The sequence below is a fragment of the Pungitius pungitius genome, chromosome 17 (assembly GCF_949316345.1).
Source record: "Pungitius pungitius chromosome 17, fPunPun2.1, whole genome shotgun sequence".
Lineage (NCBI taxonomy): Eukaryota > Metazoa > Chordata > Actinopteri > Perciformes > Gasterosteidae > Pungitius > Pungitius pungitius.
Window position 1 is genome coordinate 4,708,157 of NC_084916.1, and position 20,096 is coordinate 4,728,252.

The 20,096-nt window shown below is 41.9% G+C and overlaps 1 protein-coding gene across 1 annotated transcript; it reads left to right on the forward strand.

Moving 5' to 3' along the window:
* The first annotated feature begins 7,094 nt into the window (after positions 1-7,094).
* Positions 7,095-19,538, forward strand: LOC119218912 (asparagine synthetase [glutamine-hydrolyzing]-like). The gene is made up of 12 exons (XM_037473690.2): positions 7,095-7,272; positions 8,394-8,649; positions 8,998-9,235; positions 9,314-9,499; positions 9,581-9,682; positions 12,281-12,408; positions 15,231-15,357; positions 16,191-16,297; positions 17,935-18,035; positions 18,346-18,427; positions 18,496-18,651; positions 19,215-19,538. The coding sequence occupies exons 2-12, from the start codon at positions 8,401-8,403 to the stop codon at positions 19,422-19,424; spliced, it is 1,686 nt and encodes a 561-aa protein (XP_037329587.2). The 5' UTR covers positions 7,095-7,272; positions 8,394-8,400; the 3' UTR covers positions 19,425-19,538.
* The last annotated feature ends 558 nt before the right edge of the window (positions 19,539-20,096 follow it).

A 20,096-nucleotide genomic window follows, 5' to 3' on the forward strand; every position in this document is an offset into this window, starting at 1 on the left:
CTCAGGGACCCGGGGAAGCATCGCAGGTAAGTCCTGGTGAGTATCGGCCGTTATGGGACCAGCCTGAGCCAGATTGGGTGGTAGATATGAGGGTTTATCTAGAGTGGAGAGACCAGTTTGACAGCTGGTGGTGCAATAGACGCACTGATGCTCCAGGTATTATTAGGAACCATAATCCAAATAAGAATGTTTATTCGTTTGAAAAGAATTTATCCGAGTTTGAAATTACTTACATGGAGTAAAATGATTTACATGTTTACATTCATTTTTAAGTTTCATCATGCTGTATTTTTTGTATTAAGTTGTATTTATTTGTATGTTTTTATTTGATAGTATTTCAGTAATAATACACTTTCAATCTTGGAAGACAGCTCCAGAAACCTGCTCAACCTCCAGCTTGGTCCAGATCCAGGCCTGACACCTCCATCCTTCAGTCTTCAAGAAGTCTGCAGTCTTCCTGAACCGCCATCTCTGGTCCGTGCCGTTGACCTGAAACTCACCTCCACTTGGCTTAACATCTACAATCTTCCGGTAAGCTGCAGGTGCCTCCTCCATCTGTATTTTACTTGCAGACGGCTTCAGTCTTAAAGTCCACCTCTAGGTTCTGGCAGTGAACTGCAGGAGCCTCCTCTGCCTGCATTTCACTGGCAGACACCTATAGGCCAAACCTCTACACATAGTCTCTGGCAGTAGACTGCAGGTGCCCCCTCCACCTCGAGTGTGTGGTGGGCAGCTGCAGTTTAGACCTCTACATACAGCCTCTTTTAGCAACTAAAATCCTCCATCCGTCAGCCCTCCAAAGCCACCTCATCCTGGAAGTCAGCTTCTGAAACCTTCTCAACCCTTCTTCTTGTTCCAGCTGCTGGCCTGAGCCTTCACCCGACACCTCCATCCTTCAGTCTTCCAGCAGTCTGCAGTCTTCCTGGACCGCCATCTCTGGTCCGTGCCGTTGACCTGAAAGCCACCGCCAAGAGATCGTCCCTTCTACGACCGTCGATCAACCTGCTGGACTTCGCCTCACCACACTTCGGGCCCCCTGACACGCCTGTATCTCTTGTGGGTCAAGGGTTCTGTGAAGGGCCCACTCCTGGAAACAGAAAGTCGTGGACTACTGGTGTTTTTCCGTTTTGTGGTTTTTGTCATCTGACTCAACAAAAGAAACCTTTTAGTTTTACCCCAACTGATCTGGTCTGCGTCTGGGTCCTGTCCGAGGTAACCGTGACAGTTATGTTCCAGGAAGCTGTGGTGAAGGAGCTCAAATGAGGTTTTTATTAAGTAGAGCCTTAATGTCTGCACTGGTGCCTTTGGACCAGATAATATGTCCACCCAGTCACACAGGTTGTTGATGGTCAAGAAGCTACAGCTGTGTATTACTGATCTACCTCTTCCTCAAAAGGCCTATACAGATTAACTCTGGATTTGTTGTCATACAGTCATCGAATGTTTAGTTTGTTATATCTATAAGATGCTAAATACATGTTAATGATTATAAATACAAGTATATTCAAAAGTCGGAATTTATTCTTTCTACTGACGGATGTATAGCTAGAATCTTGGATTGGGAATCATTTCTTATTTTCTTAGATTATTTCAATAAAACTGTTGGTAAACAAAACCACATCTCCCTTATATGGATAAAATCTGTGTGCCTTAAAAATACTCAAAACAGTAACTCGAGTCTCTATTTCCAAGATGGAATTGGGTCAATGTATATTAAGTTCTTGTACACCTTCATATGGTATATGTGGATGACAAATATGTCATTCATCAAAGATCCAAAGAGTAGTAGCTGCTTACTGTTTCTTTTTAGTCCAGTGAAAGCAACACCCTGCATGATCACTCAAAAGAGGACCAGTAGTGGAACAAACTGAGATCATTTAAGTAGTAATATTACAGCAAAGAAAGACTACATGTAGAAAAAGTGCCTACAAAATTAAGTAAAAGTAATTTGTATTATGACTTGAATAACTATTAAATACAGTGGAGTAAGAAGTACAACATATTCCTTTGGATTGTAGTAGAGGTATAAAGTAGCAGGAACTATAAGTAACACTGTCTTGAAAGGACATATTGTGAATAGAGCGGAGTCTACTTTCACACAAAAGAGTAGCCCGGGTGTGATTCATGGGGTTGTCAATAGACAATAGTCTTTGGAGGGACTATGGCCAAGGGACACAGAAATTGTGAAGCAACAAAATGCAGAAAACTCCTCATTTTCATTTCAAATGCTGTTTCACTTTATTCAGAACGTCTTGCTTCCTGTCTCTAAAAATGGAGGAAAACTGTAAAACACCAAGACGGGAATCAGTGGACACTGGATGACCAGACAGGGAGGACAGTGTCCAACATGACTCAAAGCTTCAGGAAAACCTGCATTTCTATTATGTGACACAGCGTTTTGTAACTGGGTGAAGAATGATATGTGGTTAACCCCTGGGGAGGACAGGAGACAGTGAGTCTCAGGTCGATATGAAGCTGCATTAGGGGAGGACTTGGACCTGATGGAACGCAGACATGACATGGTATGGATATGGTTCAATGTGGGCCCAGGTGGTAGGTGGGGGGGTGCAAATTTTAGTATCGCCTAGGGCAGCCAATGGGCTTGAGCCGACCCTGGGTGCAGTTAGCGGGGACCGTCTGACCCCTGCAGCACCGGGCGGTCAGCCTCATCGCACGCTGCAGCCTGTTCAGTAGAGTGCGCAAGAGTGTCTCAATAGTGAAGAACATTTTTAAAAATACTTTTGAAACTAGAAAATGCATTTCCTGCTGAAAATGCATTGGAATGCTAAAAGCTCAAATGAATTTCAGATAATTGCTGAAAATACAAAAATGCAAAACGCTGAAATGAATTTAAGGAAATTGCTAATAATACAGAATTTGCAGAAGCTGAAGTGTATTAAGAAAAATGGCACTGCGCGTTTTATATGACAAACTTGTAAGTAAATGCACTATTAGACTCAGCTTATAGAGATTTGTGAATATTGTAAAACATATTCTTGCATTGTGATTAAGGGTTTAAATGCGTCTTTAGTGTAAATTTCCAGAGGAACATTAATTCCCTCTGCTCACTTTTAAGGCAAAGTATCATACATTTTATAGTTCTTTACATGTTGCAGACACTTTGCAGTAAAACCAGGGCATTTAGCACATGAACACAGTTACAGCAATAAAGCCAACACATAAAACAATCATATTAAAAGCAATTAAAACGGAGTGTACAACTTTCCTAGTAAGTAGATATTTTTAAATCCTTCCGCATTCAGTTGGTCCGCGATTGTCTGCCAGGCTTTTTCTCTGTTTAATTAGCTGCCGTATTCCTTTTTTTGCATATTATATGCTTCACCTCCTCATATATTGGATCAGGATCATTGTCAACATCAAGAAACATACTTTCTTGGGGCCCAAATTGAATGTAGGGGAAACACTTTGCATACCTTTTGGAATTCTCATTGTTAGTTTAAATATTTTCAGACAGAGACAAGCGCGGCCGTATACGGTTGTACACATAAGCGCTGTACACATCCATTTTACCAAGTCCATTTAGTTTGAATGACAAACATTCTCTCCCCCCCTCACCCAATTCCATTATTTCAAAATAAAAGCCTCAATGATTATCTGTACCTCAACCACAGGTACACCACTACTGCTCCTTCAAATACTAGTACAACTAGTACTTACTTCTTCTACTACTAGTACCACTAGTACCACAATTACAATTATAACTAGTAATAAACCTTATAATACTACAAAAAATGTTTTCAGCTTTCCCTATTTCTATTCTTTCAACAATGTTTAAATTAATTAATTTTATTATATCTGTATTTTTTCAAATTCATATAAGCTTCTCCCATTTCTGTTTTTTGCAAAAAAAGTCCATTTCAGTTCTCATTACTGTATTATCAGCTATTTTTAGATTCATTTAAAAATATTCAGCTTTTCCTATTTCTATTGTTTCATAAATGTTTACAAATAATTTAAGCTTTTTTCATTTTTGTATTTTAAGCAACTTTTTGAAATTAATTTCAGCTTTATGCATTCCAATGCATTTTCAGCAGGAAATGCATTTTCTAGGCGCAACTGTAATTTCTAAACGTTTTTTATAATCCATGTGGGAAGCTACGCAAAGGTATATTAGAGGAGGTAAGGGGGGCAGTACAAAACAATGTAATATGGTGTGGGGATTTTAACTCACATAATACATTATGGGGGAGCAAGAGCACAGATGCAAATGGTGGTGAGCTGGAAGAATTTATAGATGATCACTGTTTGGTGTGTATTAATAATGGGGAAGGAACACAATATAATAGTATTTAAAATACAGAGGCAGGGCTTGACCTAACACTTGTAACTAGTACTTTAGCAGGTGTAAGCACATGGAGTGGGCTAGAACCCACAACAATGGGCAGCGACCATTACCCCGTAGTGACTAAAGTTGAGGAAACGAGGTATTATGAGAAGAGAGAGAAAACTCCTAGATGGAAGTTGGAAAGAGCTAAATGGGATTGTTACAAAGAAATGAGTGCTACGAGATGTGGGGGAATTAAAGGAGGTTATTCTCAGGAGGAGTTTATCCATTATAAGAGGGCACAGGCAATAGTAAGGAAAACAATAAGAACCCAAAAACGCACATTTTCTAAGTTACCGGTGATGAACAGTGGGGACAAAATGGCTGCACAGCGCACCGGCCTGTATTTGGGGCAGGCTTGTATTAGGGGCAGGCCTTTATTTCTTACTTACCAGTATCTTCTGTTATAGAATTGTATTATTTAAACAAAATAATGGGCATAATTACAGTAGGCTAATATCATTCATTGCATATGCGTCACTTCCTGCAACCATTTACCGGTAGAATGAAACCGGTAGACCTAGAGCTAATCAACTTTCTGGAGACTAACCATTTAGAAATGAATCAGTAATAAACCATAGTGTCCGTCTTAAGATACATCGTTAATTGCAGATATTTTCCAATATTCTAAATTACAATCAAGCAAGTCAAAAATGTTATCGCGTATAGCGCTTTATTTGCAGTGTCAACGTAACAATAAATATCTGGTCAAAGGACAGCAATCACAGAACGAACAGGAGACAACCAAAATTAAACCAAATGGCCAGGACTTAGACTAGGCCTGTCATATTACGCAACTACGAAATTCATCAGCAACATCTGAATGGGCATAGCCATTAAGCTACGGTCAAATGGAGCAAACAAACTCCGAACTAAATGGATCTTGCAAAATAGGTCTACATCTAAACATACTTAGGTCTACATCCGAAGCTCACCAGTAATGAGGCAACATTTGTACAGCTATTGGGCGTCCCCCTCAACATCCTCTTCCCCATCCTCATCATCGAGAACAACAAGTTCATTATTAAGCAGCTCCTCCTCGTCCTTCTCCTCATCCTGGGCTACTTGCGTGCGGTTCTCCTCCCCCCCCACTGCCGGAGCTGCGCCAGCGCATCCCTACCAGCGGCGCATGGCTGTCCCGCTTTGAAGCAATGGATGAGACGCGCCTTTATGAACAATAACAAATTCACCTAGTAGGCCTACCTGGTAAAATGTCTTTTTTTATTGCCAACAGTCCATGAAATTAGCCAATAACATTAAACATAAGGAGAACATGCATTTATGAAATATTACTTTTTGTTTTTTTTACCCCTGTATTTGGGGCCCGGCCTTTATTTGTCCGTAACGCCCCCGGCTACTATCTGAAGCCCGGCCACTAATTGAATCCCGGTCTTTATTTGAGGATTTACGGTAGTTGGAAAAGTGCAGTAATTTTACCATTCAACAAGCCTGGTAAGGACCCAGCTAATCCTGATAACTATAGGCCCATAGCATTGACATCCCACTTGTGCAAATGGATGGAGAGGATAATAGTTCGTAGATTATCACATATAATTTGGAACAGAGAGGATTACTGACCAATATACAAAGTGGATTTAGAAAAGGGCGCTCCACAACAGATGCTCTATAGAGTAAGTAACGATGTGGAAAAGGCATTAAAAATGAAAGAACTAATGACAATTGTATATTTTGACATAGAAAAGGCATATGATACTATGTGGAGGGAAGGTTTGCTTATTAAGCTAAGTAGTATGGGTATAGAAGGAAGGTTATATAATTGGGTTATGGACTTTTTAACAGGTAGGAAAAGTTGGATCAGAGGTATCTATAGAATTTAATGCAGACAATGGTATTCCCCAGGGGAGTGCAATTAGTCCAATACTGTTTAACATAATGATTAATGATATTTTTTCAAAAATGTATGGACGCATAAAAACAGCACTATATGCGGATGATGGGGCCATTTGGATGAGAGGAAGGAATGTGTCATACGTATTAGGTAACATAAGGAAAGCAATCAGGGAAGTAGAGATGTGATCATAAGTGGGCATTCAAGATGTCCACAAGCAAATCTTGTTATATGATGTTGCAAGTGCCATGTTAAAAGTTTAACATTATATGAGCAGACAATGGTGAAAGTAAATTAATTTAATTACCTGGGACTATGGTTTGATAGTAGGTGTACATGGAAAATGCATATTAGGAACTAAATGCAAAAAAGTTATAAACCTGATGAGAGCTATGGCGGGATGTGACTGGGGTGCAGAAAAGCAGTTGTTAACTAAAATCTATAGAGCTTGCCTGATGGCATCAATAGACTATGGTTGCATAGATTATGGTCCAGCGGACCAGCGGACCATAATCTAGGGTTTTGTCTGATCCATATTCCGGAGCAGAAGGTGGCGGTAACGCACCTACAAGGATGCCAACCGCCGTAAAACAACAAAAAGAAGAAGAAGAAGAAGAGGAGTCAGTAGAGCAGTAGTGCAGTAGTGTTGAGGTGTAGGGAGTATGAGACGCAAAGAGAAGTTATGAGGAATAGTCTGAGGGAGGTAGTGATTGTTCTCTGAAAGGAGTACTGGCCATGGGTGAGAGAGCACAGGTTAGAGTACTGTTGGCATTCTTGAAAAGCACAGTTTTTTTTATAGGATATGATTGAAATGTAGGGATGGGGTACAGGGGTACTTATTTGTATTTATTTATTTGTATTATTTTTTTTATTTTATTTTATGGTTTTGTTTGTTTTGTTTTATTGTGGGGTAAAGAAGGGTAGGGTTTTGTCTGATCCATATTCCGGAGCAGAAGGTGGCGGTAACGCACCTACAAGGATGCCAACCGCCGTAAAACAACAAAAGAAGAAGAAGAGGAGTCTGAGCGACAAGCTGCCGTCTGTCAGGTTGTGCGGCTGAAAGCGTTTAAAGAACAAAGTAAGTTAACTAACGTCAGTGTGTGTGTTGTACGTCTATCTCGTGCGTTAACGTTTTTTAAAATAAGTCGTAGTCTACTGCAAGAGCGTTATTGACCCGGACAAATTGGACAACCACGTGGGCCTGACATCACACGCAATGAGAACCCAGATGGTAAAAGTACTCCGCCACTGCTCCGACGTGGAGGTATCCAAAACTAAGGAACAGATCCACAAATAAACCATTTAAGCCAGAACGCTGTTATTAGCATGACGTAACTTATTCTGCGGTTTCTGATCGAGCGGGAAAACGTGATGTGATACCGGATATGATTCCAAGGCTGAGCTTGTGGACTGACGCTAGAAACGTGGACAACCTAAACCTGATGCATTAAGTACCAGAGTACAGTCGGCAACGTGTCTCCCATTTCCCTGTAGTTTTTCCAAGTTGGACTTATACTTCTATGTAGGACTTTTACTTGCAACATGGATTGTTTTTAATACCCTCCACCACTATCTGTGTGAATGATGCAATATTTCATCTTCTTCGTCTGTATATTCAGCCTTCAAATTAAATAATTTACAGAAGAATTTCAAGCTATAAGGGAGACAATTGAATGTGTACCAGCTACTAAAGGCCTCTGAAATAAAACATAATTGAAAATGTATTCTGATTTGGATGTAGTTTATTCTCTGGACCTTGTATAACAGTTGTGTCAGTATTTTTTGAATGGAATTGGTGAAATAATTCAACTTTTTATAATGATATGACCAGCACCTGTAGATGTGGTGTATACATGTACTTAACTTGCATAACAATGATGGTAATAATCGTTTCTGAGTGTAGAGAACAAATTCTGACGTTAAAACAAATCCAATTAATTATTTATTTTTAGAATAAAGGGTCGGAAAGTAAAGGTTTTTAATGCTGTTCCTTATCTAATTCATCAATAAATCAAGCTTCCTCGTCTGTTTGACTTTAAATAGACCATCATTTACTAAGGACATCATGCTGTATTGACGAAGACTTGCAACTAGACATTGAGATTGACAGTGACATTGATTTAGATGGCTAGTGTTTGATTTTTAGTAGTGTTAAACTGCACCCTAATCAACCTTTGTTCTTCCTGTCCCTTCACACAGCTGAGAGATGTGTGGCATCTGGGCTTTGTTTGGCAGTGATGGGTGTCTGTCGGTGCAGAGCTCCTGTGCCATGAAGATCGCTCACAGGGGCCCCGACGCCTTCCGCTTTGAGAACGTCAATGGCTTCACCAACTGCTGTTTCGGCTTCCACCGGCTGGCCATCGTGGACCAGCTGTATGGTATGCAGCCCCTACGCATCAAGAAGTTCCCTTTCTTGTGGCTCTGCTACAACGGAGAGATTTATAACCACCACACGGTAAGTGTGTGACTCCGCCGTGCGCAACATGTAAAGACAAAAATAACTACAGAGGAAGAAGGTTGTCTGTTCTACAGCAACGGTAACTGCTGTTATAATCTGGGGCTATGTAGAAAATATGTTTACTTTATTAGTTTGTTACTAAGTCACTGTAACAGCCAACATCATTGGTCTACTTCTGAGGGGGAGCAAGTCTGTACAACGTAATCATAGCATTGAGTAAATCCTTGCATGCAAACTAGTAATAATACTACTACTATTAAAACATCTACAGTGTTGTGAAAAGGTATAAAATATCAGTGAGTATATGAGTTGCTCTAATAACCCGCCAGTGGTTTTTCCTTTCAGCTCAGAAAGAAGTTTGACTTTGATAACCAGACTGAAATGGATGGTGAGATTTTGCTCCACCTGTACGACCGCTTCGGCATCCAGAAGATGGCCTCCCTCCTGGATGGCGTCTTTGCTTTCATTTTGCTGGACACTGCCAACAGAAAAGTCTTTCTGGGGCGAGACACGTACGGCGTCCGGCCTTTGTTCAAATTCTTCACGGAGGACGGGTTTCTTGCAGTGTGCTCCGAAGCCAAAGGTAACAGTCGTTGATTGCGCCCTTTTCATGGCTTTTCTGTCTTTAGCATTGCTCAACTTGTTGTTATTCCAATCACAGGCCTTACGGGCATCACCCATGCAACAAAGTCCCCCGCCAAAATAGTGCCCTTCCTCCCCGGGCACTTTGAGGCCTTCGATCTGAAGCAGACTGGAAAGGTTCAGTCGATCCAGATGGAGCCGTTTCACTGCTGCACCAAAGAGCCCGCCCATGCCGCCTACAACGCCGTGAAGATGCTGCCTGCAAGTGTGTATGAGCTACTGTCCGTCTGTCTGTCCCATTTGGAAAACCATTTGGATGACCTTTACAGCATTGATGTCTCGGCAGGTGGAGAGGACGAGGCAGTGAGGAGCAACATCAGAGCCCTGTTTGAGAACGCCGTGAGGAAACGTCTCATGGCTCAAAGGAGAATCGGCTGTCTTCTGTCAGGTCATTTCAGATATAAAAAAAGATTTAACCACATTGTTTCCTCACATCCCAGTTCTTCCTGTACTAAAAGCTACAGTGTTTCCCCGAGGTTTACAATTTGTCGTTACAGTCAATTTGTTTTTTGGGCTTTTGAAAGAACATTTCCAGAGCCTCTTGATATGGGAAGTCGGAAACGTCCGGCCCATTTATTGAGATCCGCGGGCAGACTGCAAGATGGTCTCCTCGCAGCTTATTGTAATGTTTGTTTTGACTTGCAAACACATCAACTGTTAGACTTTGATAGAAAATAAATAGTTGATTATAATAGTGATAGGTTAAAGCAGAAAATTGTGAGAAGTTTGTATTCCCCTGTTATTGGTGAAGTCCCTCAGAGTTACACTGCTGTGTCCTGGCTATGGCAGGCTTATTGTTTGGTACATAACCCCAAACCCCTCATATTTTGAGGACAGTTCTGTGTCGTGTTCTAAAAAGGTTCAAAATAATATCAGTAACACAGTATGATGTTCAGGTTACCCTGAGTGGACCAAAGACCACTTGCTCCTTGAAAGAGGACCATTCTTCAAGGACTGTGCCAAAATCAACACGAGAACAAAACTTCTCTATTGGTATAAAGTTTTGTGTGTGCAGTGTTGCCGTGAAATGTAGCTGCTTGTGGACCAAGTAACCCAAATGCAGCCACGACTCCAACGTCAAGGAAACGTCTCTCCAGATGAGGCAATCCAAGTATGGATCCATCGCCTGACCAAATGCATGAAACATGTTAATTATTACTAATTAAACTACTAACAACTAAATTGAAGATAAATCTATAAAGTCAGCCAATGCCACATAATCATAACTGATTTATTTGAATGAATTTGGCCAGTACTGCTCTCTGTCTCCTGCATCATCCCCTCTGCTGTGAGAGTCAGTTTGATGACCACCTGGATCTTTTATTCCCTTTATTAAGGCCAGTGTGACAGGGACCTGGAAAAATAAGCACATTGACACATTGTGAAAGGATTAATTGTGGTACTTTCAAAATAAAAATAAAACATAGCAGGTGATGTGAGTTATGCAAGTTACCTGCTCTCTGATTGCCAGGAACAAGGCATCCTCCCTTTGGAAATGGTTCGATCAGCTTGCAGGGGAAGGGAGGCAATGAAGCGATAGGTGGCAAAGAATGAATACAGTCCCTTAGCAGTAGGACATTTGCGGGTCTCTTGCTCTGCCAAGACACCCAGTACAGCAGTTATGTTTGCCATACTGCTTTGTGTTGGGAGAGCCATCGTGTGTCCTTTACTAGTTAACAAAAACGGTGGGTTTAAAATAAATTATGTAAATGCAGTTAAGTATTTTCATGTCAATTTATTTGAGTCATTGTTACATTCACTTTCTGCTCACACACCGAGGGCCACTGCAGCGGCTTTCAGAGAAGCAGAGCGGTTTGCGCTGTTTCGTAAATACAGATGCAGCGGTTCCAAGTGGTCTCTGTATGTAGCCATGTGAGGCCCCTCTTCAGATGCATCCTTGCAGGCTAGAGCTAAGGACACTTAGGAGACCTCACTCACATGAAGGTGTGGCGACAGAAACATCTGTAGTCTCATGCATCAATCTATGGCTTGTGACTGAGAAATATCCCGCAATAGTGGTTTCTCAATGACAGCGGACAGAATTTCCAGCATTCCATCAATTATCCGATGTATACTTTGTGCTTTTCCCAATCTAGATAGTTAGCATTCAAAGTCGACAATAAATGCAATACGCATTCTTTAATTTTATGCAAAAATGAATTGTTAATTCAGCAATCCCATAACGCAAAACCCAAAATATTGTGAAGATGTACAAAAGAAGTTTACATTGAGCATCTCAAAATAGGTGCAGCCAAAAACATTAGCTAATTGCAGCAAGGCTGCATAGGTGGTGTGTGGGCTATTTCATGCTTTATTAGCAGCACTTGTTTCTACACTTTAACTCCGAGCAGGAGAGATACTCTACTTCTACTAGGAGAGCAACTTGTCCCATCGTCACCACCGTTGGAGCGTTTAAAGAAACGCAGATATATGTGTTTGCTTGTCACGCAACATTTGGTCTATTAGGGACTGCAAAGGTCATTGTTGACCACATGGTCATGGCATATAGTGACCATAAGTCGGCATGCACCAGTGGGCCAATACCGGTGTTCACAAGAACGTTTGGGCTCATACTGATGTTCCCTTTGGCCAGAGAAACCTAATATAGTGTATCTGTTTAAAATGGATTCAACATTTCATTAAACTCTTTGCATTAGACTTTATAATTGATAGTTGATAGCATATAATAGTGAACGCTTAAAGCAGCAAATTGTGAGAAGTTTTTCTAACCCTGTTCATAGTGAAGTCCCTCTCAGTTTACACTGCTGTCCGGGCAATGGCCGGCTTATTGTTGTGTATAGAACTACTCCGGTGTAGTAGCAGCTGATGAAAAGCTTCTCTTTACAGCCGAAACATACAGATATCTTTGAACATTATTGGTAAGATAATAAAAGACACTGAGGAGTTCTGCAGCCTGTGATATTGTCAGTATTTGTTAGGTAGCCAGTAGCGTTGCGTTGACGCTCCTCCCCCGTGTCGCCTTCAGGTGGGCTGGACTCCAGCTTGGTTGCTGCTACGCTGGTGAAGCTGGCCAAGGAGGAGAATCTTCCGTATTCCATCCAGACATTTGCCATCGGGTCAGAGGACAGTCCAGACGTCTTGGCTGCTCGTAAGGTTGGTTGTCCCATCACGGTTCTGCTCATTTCAGCTGTTGCCATGTGGAGGCCACAGATATCTTATGAATTTACCATAAAGCACCTTTTCACAATTTCTAAATGTATTATAATCAGCAGTTAAAACTTTATAATGGCTTTCCGAAAATGTATGATAGAAGGTTTACAAACGTATTATTAACAAAGATTATTACATTACAAGATTAAACAACTACTAGCATTACTTTGGTCAGTTATTCTATTGGAATTATGATTTACTTTACAGTAAAACAACTAAGTTTCCATTTTTCATCATTTACCGTTTAATAAAAATTGAAGTGAGACCTATTTCTTCCGACCAGGGTAGAAAATTTACATATTATTTTTTGGGGCAATTTCTGCCCCCACTGACTGAAAATCAGGGGCATTTTATAAAAAATTGGGGGGCCTGATTATAATATCGATCCGTTGTGTCGTGTGATTATTTAGTCACTCACTGGGTTGCGGAGCAAAAATAAAAAGCCGAGCCGACGTAGAGGAAACGGCAGTCAGCAGCGCAGGCAGTTTGAGTGAAGTCGTCCAAGATGCGCGAGCATTAAGAATAAACTAAAAAGGCGCGTCAATTGAATAATATGCAAAGTCACTGTAACATGACACGGGAGCACCACGTTGTCCTGTTTTGACATGAGGAACGTAAGGAGCCTTCAGCATCTGATTTGTTGTTTCTGTTTATTTGTCATCCAGCTTAACAAGCTAGCGTTAGCTCGCTAATAACAGCAGTAAAGCAGTTAGCAACACTAAACAGAAGGGGCCCTGACGCCTCCAGACGTTTTTATTTTCTCACCTTTTTTGGACCATTCATTTTTCAATCCGTTGTCTTCTATATATTTTGTGCTTTGTCCCATTTCGGTTATTGTTGACAAATATTTTTGTACGTGCTGTACTTTTTAAGGCTGTCATATACAGTAGTCTAATATACTGTGGGTTCTACGGTAGTTGATGTTACGCCTGTTACACAGTGATCCATTGAACCACTGCGGGCGGCTAACTAAGAAGCCTCTAATGCATTTATTTTAGGGCTAGGACTTTAGCGCATTAATTAAGATTGATTAATTACAATGTGAATTAAGATTAATTCATTACACAAAAAATAACACATTAAACATTTTTTACGCATTTTTACACTTATTTTTTCCACCGCGGAACGTTTCTCACTGGATGAGTTTCAGAGGACTGATTATACTGGAGCACCAACTAGCGTTCATGACTTCAGACAACAACAAACCACAGTGAACATGAACAAAGAACCTGACGAGACCGTGTCGGTTGGCCTTGTGAATGGGAAATTTTATTATAAAAAACAAACGGATGAAACCGTCGATAAGAGCGTGGTTGTGTGCAAGCTGTGCAACAAGGAATTAGCATCGAGCCTCAAGTATCACCTCAACGCAAAACAATTAGCAGCTAGCGTGGACGTTATCCTGACTCCGAGTGCAAGGACCCACACCCAACCCACACTCCACCAGATGACTGGTTTAAGGACCAGGGTAACTAAGTCCACGTCTGAAAAAATAACCAATGTTCTGAATGTACTTGAAAGTATTGGTCTACTTAAAAAAACAGTTTACAGAAGGTCTACTTTCCTATAGGCTACCTGAATTTCTGAAAGTACTATATTTCTAAATATGCTATTGCTACACTTGTGTGAATGTGAAAAAAATTACTTCTCACTGTTCTCAGGTCAAATATTTATGCAATTAAAATGCGATTAATTTCGATTAATTAATTACAGAGCCTCTAATTAATTAGATTAATATTTCTAATCGAGTCCCGGCCCTAATTTATTTACAAATGCCTTTTTAATTCTCATAGCACTTATTTTTAGCTGTATTTAGACGTGGTTTATACATTTGATTAACTTGCACTACAATGATTGTAATTAATGAATGAGCTTCAAGTGAACTTTGGTGTGTTTCTGAGTGTGTGTGTCTGTGAGCGTAGTTAGTTATGAAGTTAAAACAAATCCTTACATTTTTGGATTTGGATTTTTCTTTATTTAAAAAAATAAATAAAATTATCTTCAAGAAGTAACCTGTATATTCTGAAGTATTTTTGCAATGTGAATTTGCAGTTCTGTTTTAGAATAATGGGTTTGAAATTCTTGCTTTTATTGCCGTTTTTTTATCCGATTCATCGAAAAAATAATGTGTGTGTGTGTGTGTGTGTGTGTGTGTGTGTGTGTGTGTGTGTCCTGGTGCTAGCTAGGAGATCAAATTTTCAGAATTTCATTTTACTCTATGTGCCTAATCGGGGTGGGACAGGGATGTCGGGGGGTTAGTGGCAATGTAAGTTTATGGATATTTGCCGTTGGGCGAGGGCTTCAATTACTTCTCTTTTTGACCATAGATGTGTTTGCATCCCTCATTTTACCCAAATAGACTCTTGGCTGTTAACCAAAAGATGGCAGTAACTTAGGAGGAGAAACCTCTCACTGTCTGCACTCTGTCCAACGTTAGCTAATGTTAGCGTGCTAGCAAGCCTTAGCTAATGTTAAATAGCTAATCAAAGCTAGCTAAATGTAGCACAGTTAAATCATTTCAAGGCGAGAATCAAAACATTCAAAGTCAACTGGACCCGGTCATTACGGCTCCGATGTTTCTGACAAAGTTACCTAAATTGTAATTATTGTTAAAGAAGCCTTTTTTGCCCCTTGTGATAATTTGGCCCTTTGCCCTTGTGTATTTCCGAAGCTGCTTCCAACCTCTCGCTTGTACATTGATGTACATTTGTTCCTTGAAAAAAGGACTAGGCCACCATGACTTCATTGTGGTCTGCTTTGGTCAGGTTGCAGACCACATCGGCAGCGAACACCACGAGGTGAACTTTACTGCTGAAGAAGGCATCCAAGCTGTGGAGGAAGTCATCTATCACCTGGAGACCTATGACATCACCACCATACGCGCCTCTGTCGGTGAGGCTTTTACTTACCGTGTTTCCCCTTTGGTTGCAGCTTTGGGAGGGAGGGGAGGCTCAGATGGACATACACAGACACATTTCACGAGGTGTTATGATAAACATGGCGTTTGTGATGTATTGGAGGAGCAGGCCTTGTCTTCAGGCCTTGTGTCCACATCTGTCAAAGGTCCACTCACATTTCTGCTGATCGATGTGACACGAATGTGTCTGCTGCATCAGCTGCATCCTCTTCCTCCCGATTGGCTCTTTTCACTCACAGCGGAATCCAGTGAGATTAGTTCACAGACCAAAGAGGTCAACGGAGGCACCACACAGGACATTTAGAGGCCACAACCCAATCATACAGCATGATTTTAGCCAAATAAATGACTGCCATGTAACCTTTCGCTATAAAAACAAGATGAGATGAATTGTGTATTTAAGTGTGACCATATGTTTTGTTAATTGTTATTTTAACAGTTGTCATCACTTTGTTATTATTTATCTATAGAAACCCTGTTTGATTGTCTCAGCCCAAATGCATAAGTTCCACGTTTGAGGACTGACGATCTGGCAAAGACTGGAGTCGAGGGACTACATCAAGCATGGTGCATGGTTACTGGATGTGTTACAGCTGTGCTGGTCAATTAGTGTTACACATCAAAGCTCTCCTCAGCGGCCTTTATATTTGTAGTCATCTTTCAAAGGTTCCTATCCATGCTATTAATAATAGAAAATTAAATGAAGACACCTTCACTATGCAGTTGTGTGTGAGTTGACCTTCTGATTTGACCATATCACCATCATATGTCTGTATGTAAACCCTTCTTCCTGGTCCTTCCGCTCAAGGGATGTACTTGATCTCAAAGTACATCAAGAAGAATTCCGACAGCGTGGTGATCTTCTCTGGAGAGGGTTCTGATGAGCTGACTCAGGGATACCTCTACTTCCACAAGGCAAGTCGCCATCTTCTTTCTTGTCACAAGAAAAATGCTTTTACGTTGCGGCCCTCCAAATACCAAAGTGAAAATTTGCGATTGAGGACGTTATTTTATCTTGGCTCACAGTCAGAAGAAGAATCCGGAGGTCCGCGCCACAAGAACCATGAAACAAACACGGCATCACATTGCATAAGCCAGAAAAAGAAAACAGCATTTTGTTTTAGGTCCAGGAAGGAAGCAATTACCGCAAAGCAACAGTGTGATTGGCTTATAGAAACCGTGCCAACGTCTGGTTGGTTCACTTAGCGCCCCCAACAGCTGACAGTAACTGCAGCGTGAAATGTGAAACCTTGAATGAACAGGACTGAGATTGTCTTCCTGACTGAACCTTCGCTTGAGCTTCACTTAATGTTTAATAATGATCAATGTTTCCTGAAGAACCCAATATTGAATGTTCCTTACGGCTCCACTGACAAACGGGTATCTGTAAGACAGAGAACAAGCATGTGGGCCGTCAGGATGGGGGTGATGAGTTTGACCCGATGTCATACCAATCATCCATGCAGTTACCCTAAATACAGATATGGGGGGGAAGTGGAGGCGTGCATGTTTGAGAGGAGCCTCCCTCATGCATGTAGCGTAGATTCCAGAGGTGGGATCAAGTCACTGTTAGGCAAGTCACAAGCAAGTCTCAAGTCATTGCCCTCGAGTCCCGAGTCAAGTCGAGTCAAAGACGAAGCAAGTCCCAAGTCGAGTCACAAGTCACAGCCAACAAGTCTCAAGTCGAGTCACAAGTCGTACCATTTTAGTGTCGAGTCATTTCGAGTCCTTTTATTATAGTGGGGACAGGGAACCCTGGGTGATGGTGCGCTGCCTCACAGACCTAGACTACGAAGGGAAGGGTAATGGTGGATCGACTGTGACTGTGTTATAGTACTTTAACGCTCACCCCAATGCTGCAGCGTAAATAAGGAGGCGATGACTGGCTTGCAACTCCGCTGCATTTATTTATATAAAACAACTCAACTTCGGTCACTGTTGGCCGTCACCACGCCGAACGAACACTTCCGCATTCACGGCCCCCCAAAACTCGGGTTGTCTCGCGTAACTACAGCTGGTAACAAAGCATAACGTGAACACATGCAACATCTGCATAACTGATTAACTAATAACTTTAACTCAGCTCATTACACTACTTTAAAACGGACGTTGACATAATGTTGGCGAGGATTTCCATCGGAGTCTGAATCCGGGTTCAAAAATCCCGATTTTTGTAAGCATGAACGAGCTGTCTCGTTGATACGGTCAAATGGACTGCAGTGATTGGATGTCGTGCAGGCAGCGCTCTCTGCATACAGGTGGCGCACATTTTTTTGACAGATGCAGATAAACAGAGCGGCGCGGTGGTGTGAAAATGTTTTCCCCCAGTTTTCATGGGAAGTAGCAAGTCTTCTCGAGTCAAAAGGCTCGAGTCCAAGTCAAGTCACGAGTCATCGGTGTTCAAGTCCAAGTCGAGTTGCAAGTCTTTGTACGTTTTGTCGAGTCGAGTCTCAAGTCATCAAATTCATGACTCGAGTCTGACTCGAGTCCAAGTCACATGACTCGAGTCCACACCTCTGGTAGATTCTGACGTGGTCTACTTCCTCCTCCAGGCTCCGACTCCCAAAGCCGCCGCTGAGGACAGTGTCCGACTGCTGAAGGAGCTCTACCTGTTCGATGGCCTCCGGGCCGACCGCACCACTGCAGCACACGGGTAACCCCCCCCACTGAGATGATCGGTGCAACAGATTGTTGTTGTCTGCCTTCGACACATGAAATGTACAATATAGTTAACAGCAACATTTGATGACGTTTTTAATAGTGGCCTAAATATCTGCAGTAATGAAATCCAAGCAATGCTGGTTTTAACTGAATCAAAAATGAAGATATACCAATGATATATGATATAATGACCAGTGAAAAGTCTTAAATCCGGATAGTTTGTTTTTATCAAAAGGTCTACGAGCCCTTCACTTCTTCAGTCCTGTTTTATTGAGATGTCTCTTCTCTGATGCTACCTTCAGTCTGGAGCTCCGAGTGCCATTCCTGGACCACAGATTCACGGCCTACTACCTCTCCCTGCCCGAGGAGATGAGGACCCCCAAGGTGGGTTACTGCGAGTACCTCACCGTACTACTCAAGAAGTGACCATAACGCTCCCCTGTCTCAAGCAGAACGGCGTGGAGAAGCATCTCCTCAGAGACTCCTTCAAAAACCTCAACTTGATCCCGGATGAGATCCTGTGGAGGCGCAAAGAGGCCTTCAGCGATGGGATGATGTCTGTGAAGAAGTCGTGGTACGTGTGCCTGCAGGAGCACCTGGAGTCCATGGTACGTGTGACCGCAAGATCGGTGTTCACCTTGCCCGTTAGTTTGGGTTCATGCACAGTTAGCGCGACCAATAAACTTCTCCTTCCACTTAGTCTGTGGAAGGAAATGTTTTACTTTTAGTCACATTTTACACACTTGTTATGCATCATACTTTGCATGCAGTTAGTTTGTGAGTGAGGGTGCACCTCCCTGTCCGTCCACTGCTACTTACTCATTCTGCTGCACAGGGAAGGTTGATCCTGATGACTGCATATTGAGTTTAAATGAGGTCTATTATAATGAAAAACTGGTGAGTCGACTGAAGTCATCTCATTTCAAGTTATTACCTTTATTCAAAATGTACTTTTTCATTTTGGCCTAAGTGTCTTGTCAAATGTCCTGTTTAGTCATCAAAAACAGTATATGAAGTTGAAGCAAGACCAATATAAAAACACTATTTAGGTGCGTGAGTATTTTGCACAGAGATTTGGGATGGAAATAGTTTTCAGGGCCTTGTATATTTAAAGAGACCTCACATAATATTCCATTTAGCCCTCCGTTGTGTGTTGTCTCTCATCTCTCAGGTGAACGATGACCAGATGGCAAAGGCTCACAAGACCTTCCCTCACAACCCGCCACGCTCCAAAGAGGCCTACTACTTCCGACAGGTGTTTGAGAAGCACTACCCGGGTGAAGCCAAGTGGCTGTCCCACTACTGGATGCCCCGCTGGACGGAAACCAACGACCCGTCGGCCCGCACCTTGGCCTTCTACACGCCCGACAAGGACCAGTGATCCGTCTGTGTTTGTGTTCTATTGGCGTTCTGCATGTTTGGTTGTGTGCGATCCCCCAGTAGGACGCTGTTTGTGAGGCACTGGAATGAAATTAAAAATAATATACAACCTTGAGAGACGGATTTGAGTCTTTCTTCATTGTTAAAAAGAACATCGTATATGAGCGTGCATGTTTTAATATGCTCAAACAGGAGGCAAATTATACTGCAAACATAATAGGAATAATTATGCTATTTTTAACGGTTACAAGGGTACGGATCTGATTTGCCCCTTACTTACCTTGATTTCACAAGCCAGAGGCCGTTCACCTTGGAGACCTGCTGCAGATATGGGTACGGCCTGGCACAAGATCTACACCTCCTCCTCTGGATTTTTAAGGGCCAGCAAGAGCTCACCGTTTGCTGCAGGAAATGCGACACTTTTAAGGGCCCCTCTCAGAAAGAAAAGAAAACTTTGCCTATCTGCACCACTGCAGGTCCAGGGATCTGAACCTGACTCCCTCTCAAACTGCCAGGGGCGACGTAGGCTGCTCTCTTTTAAAAGGTGTTCGCCCATCTCCTTCTTAACCAATCAGAATGCAGGATTTCTACCCGTATTGTAAGTACAATAAAGTGCTACAATTTGTTTTGTGTTTTTTAGTCGAGGTTTAGTTTGAAGAGGTGTGTCTTTAGT

Coding starts and splice junctions, on each gene's coding strand:
- LOC119218912 (XM_037473690.2), top strand. CDS start 8,401: ATGTGTGGCATCTGGGCTTTGTTTGGCAGTGATGGGTGTCTGTCGGTG. Junction 9,500..9,580: donor CGTGAAGATGCTGCCTGCAA/GTGTGTATGAGC, acceptor ATGTCTCGGCAG/GTGGAGAGGACGAGGCAGTG. Junction 12,409..15,230: donor ACGTCTTGGCTGCTCGTAAG/GTTGGTTGTCCC, acceptor TGCTTTGGTCAG/GTTGCAGACCACATCGGCAG.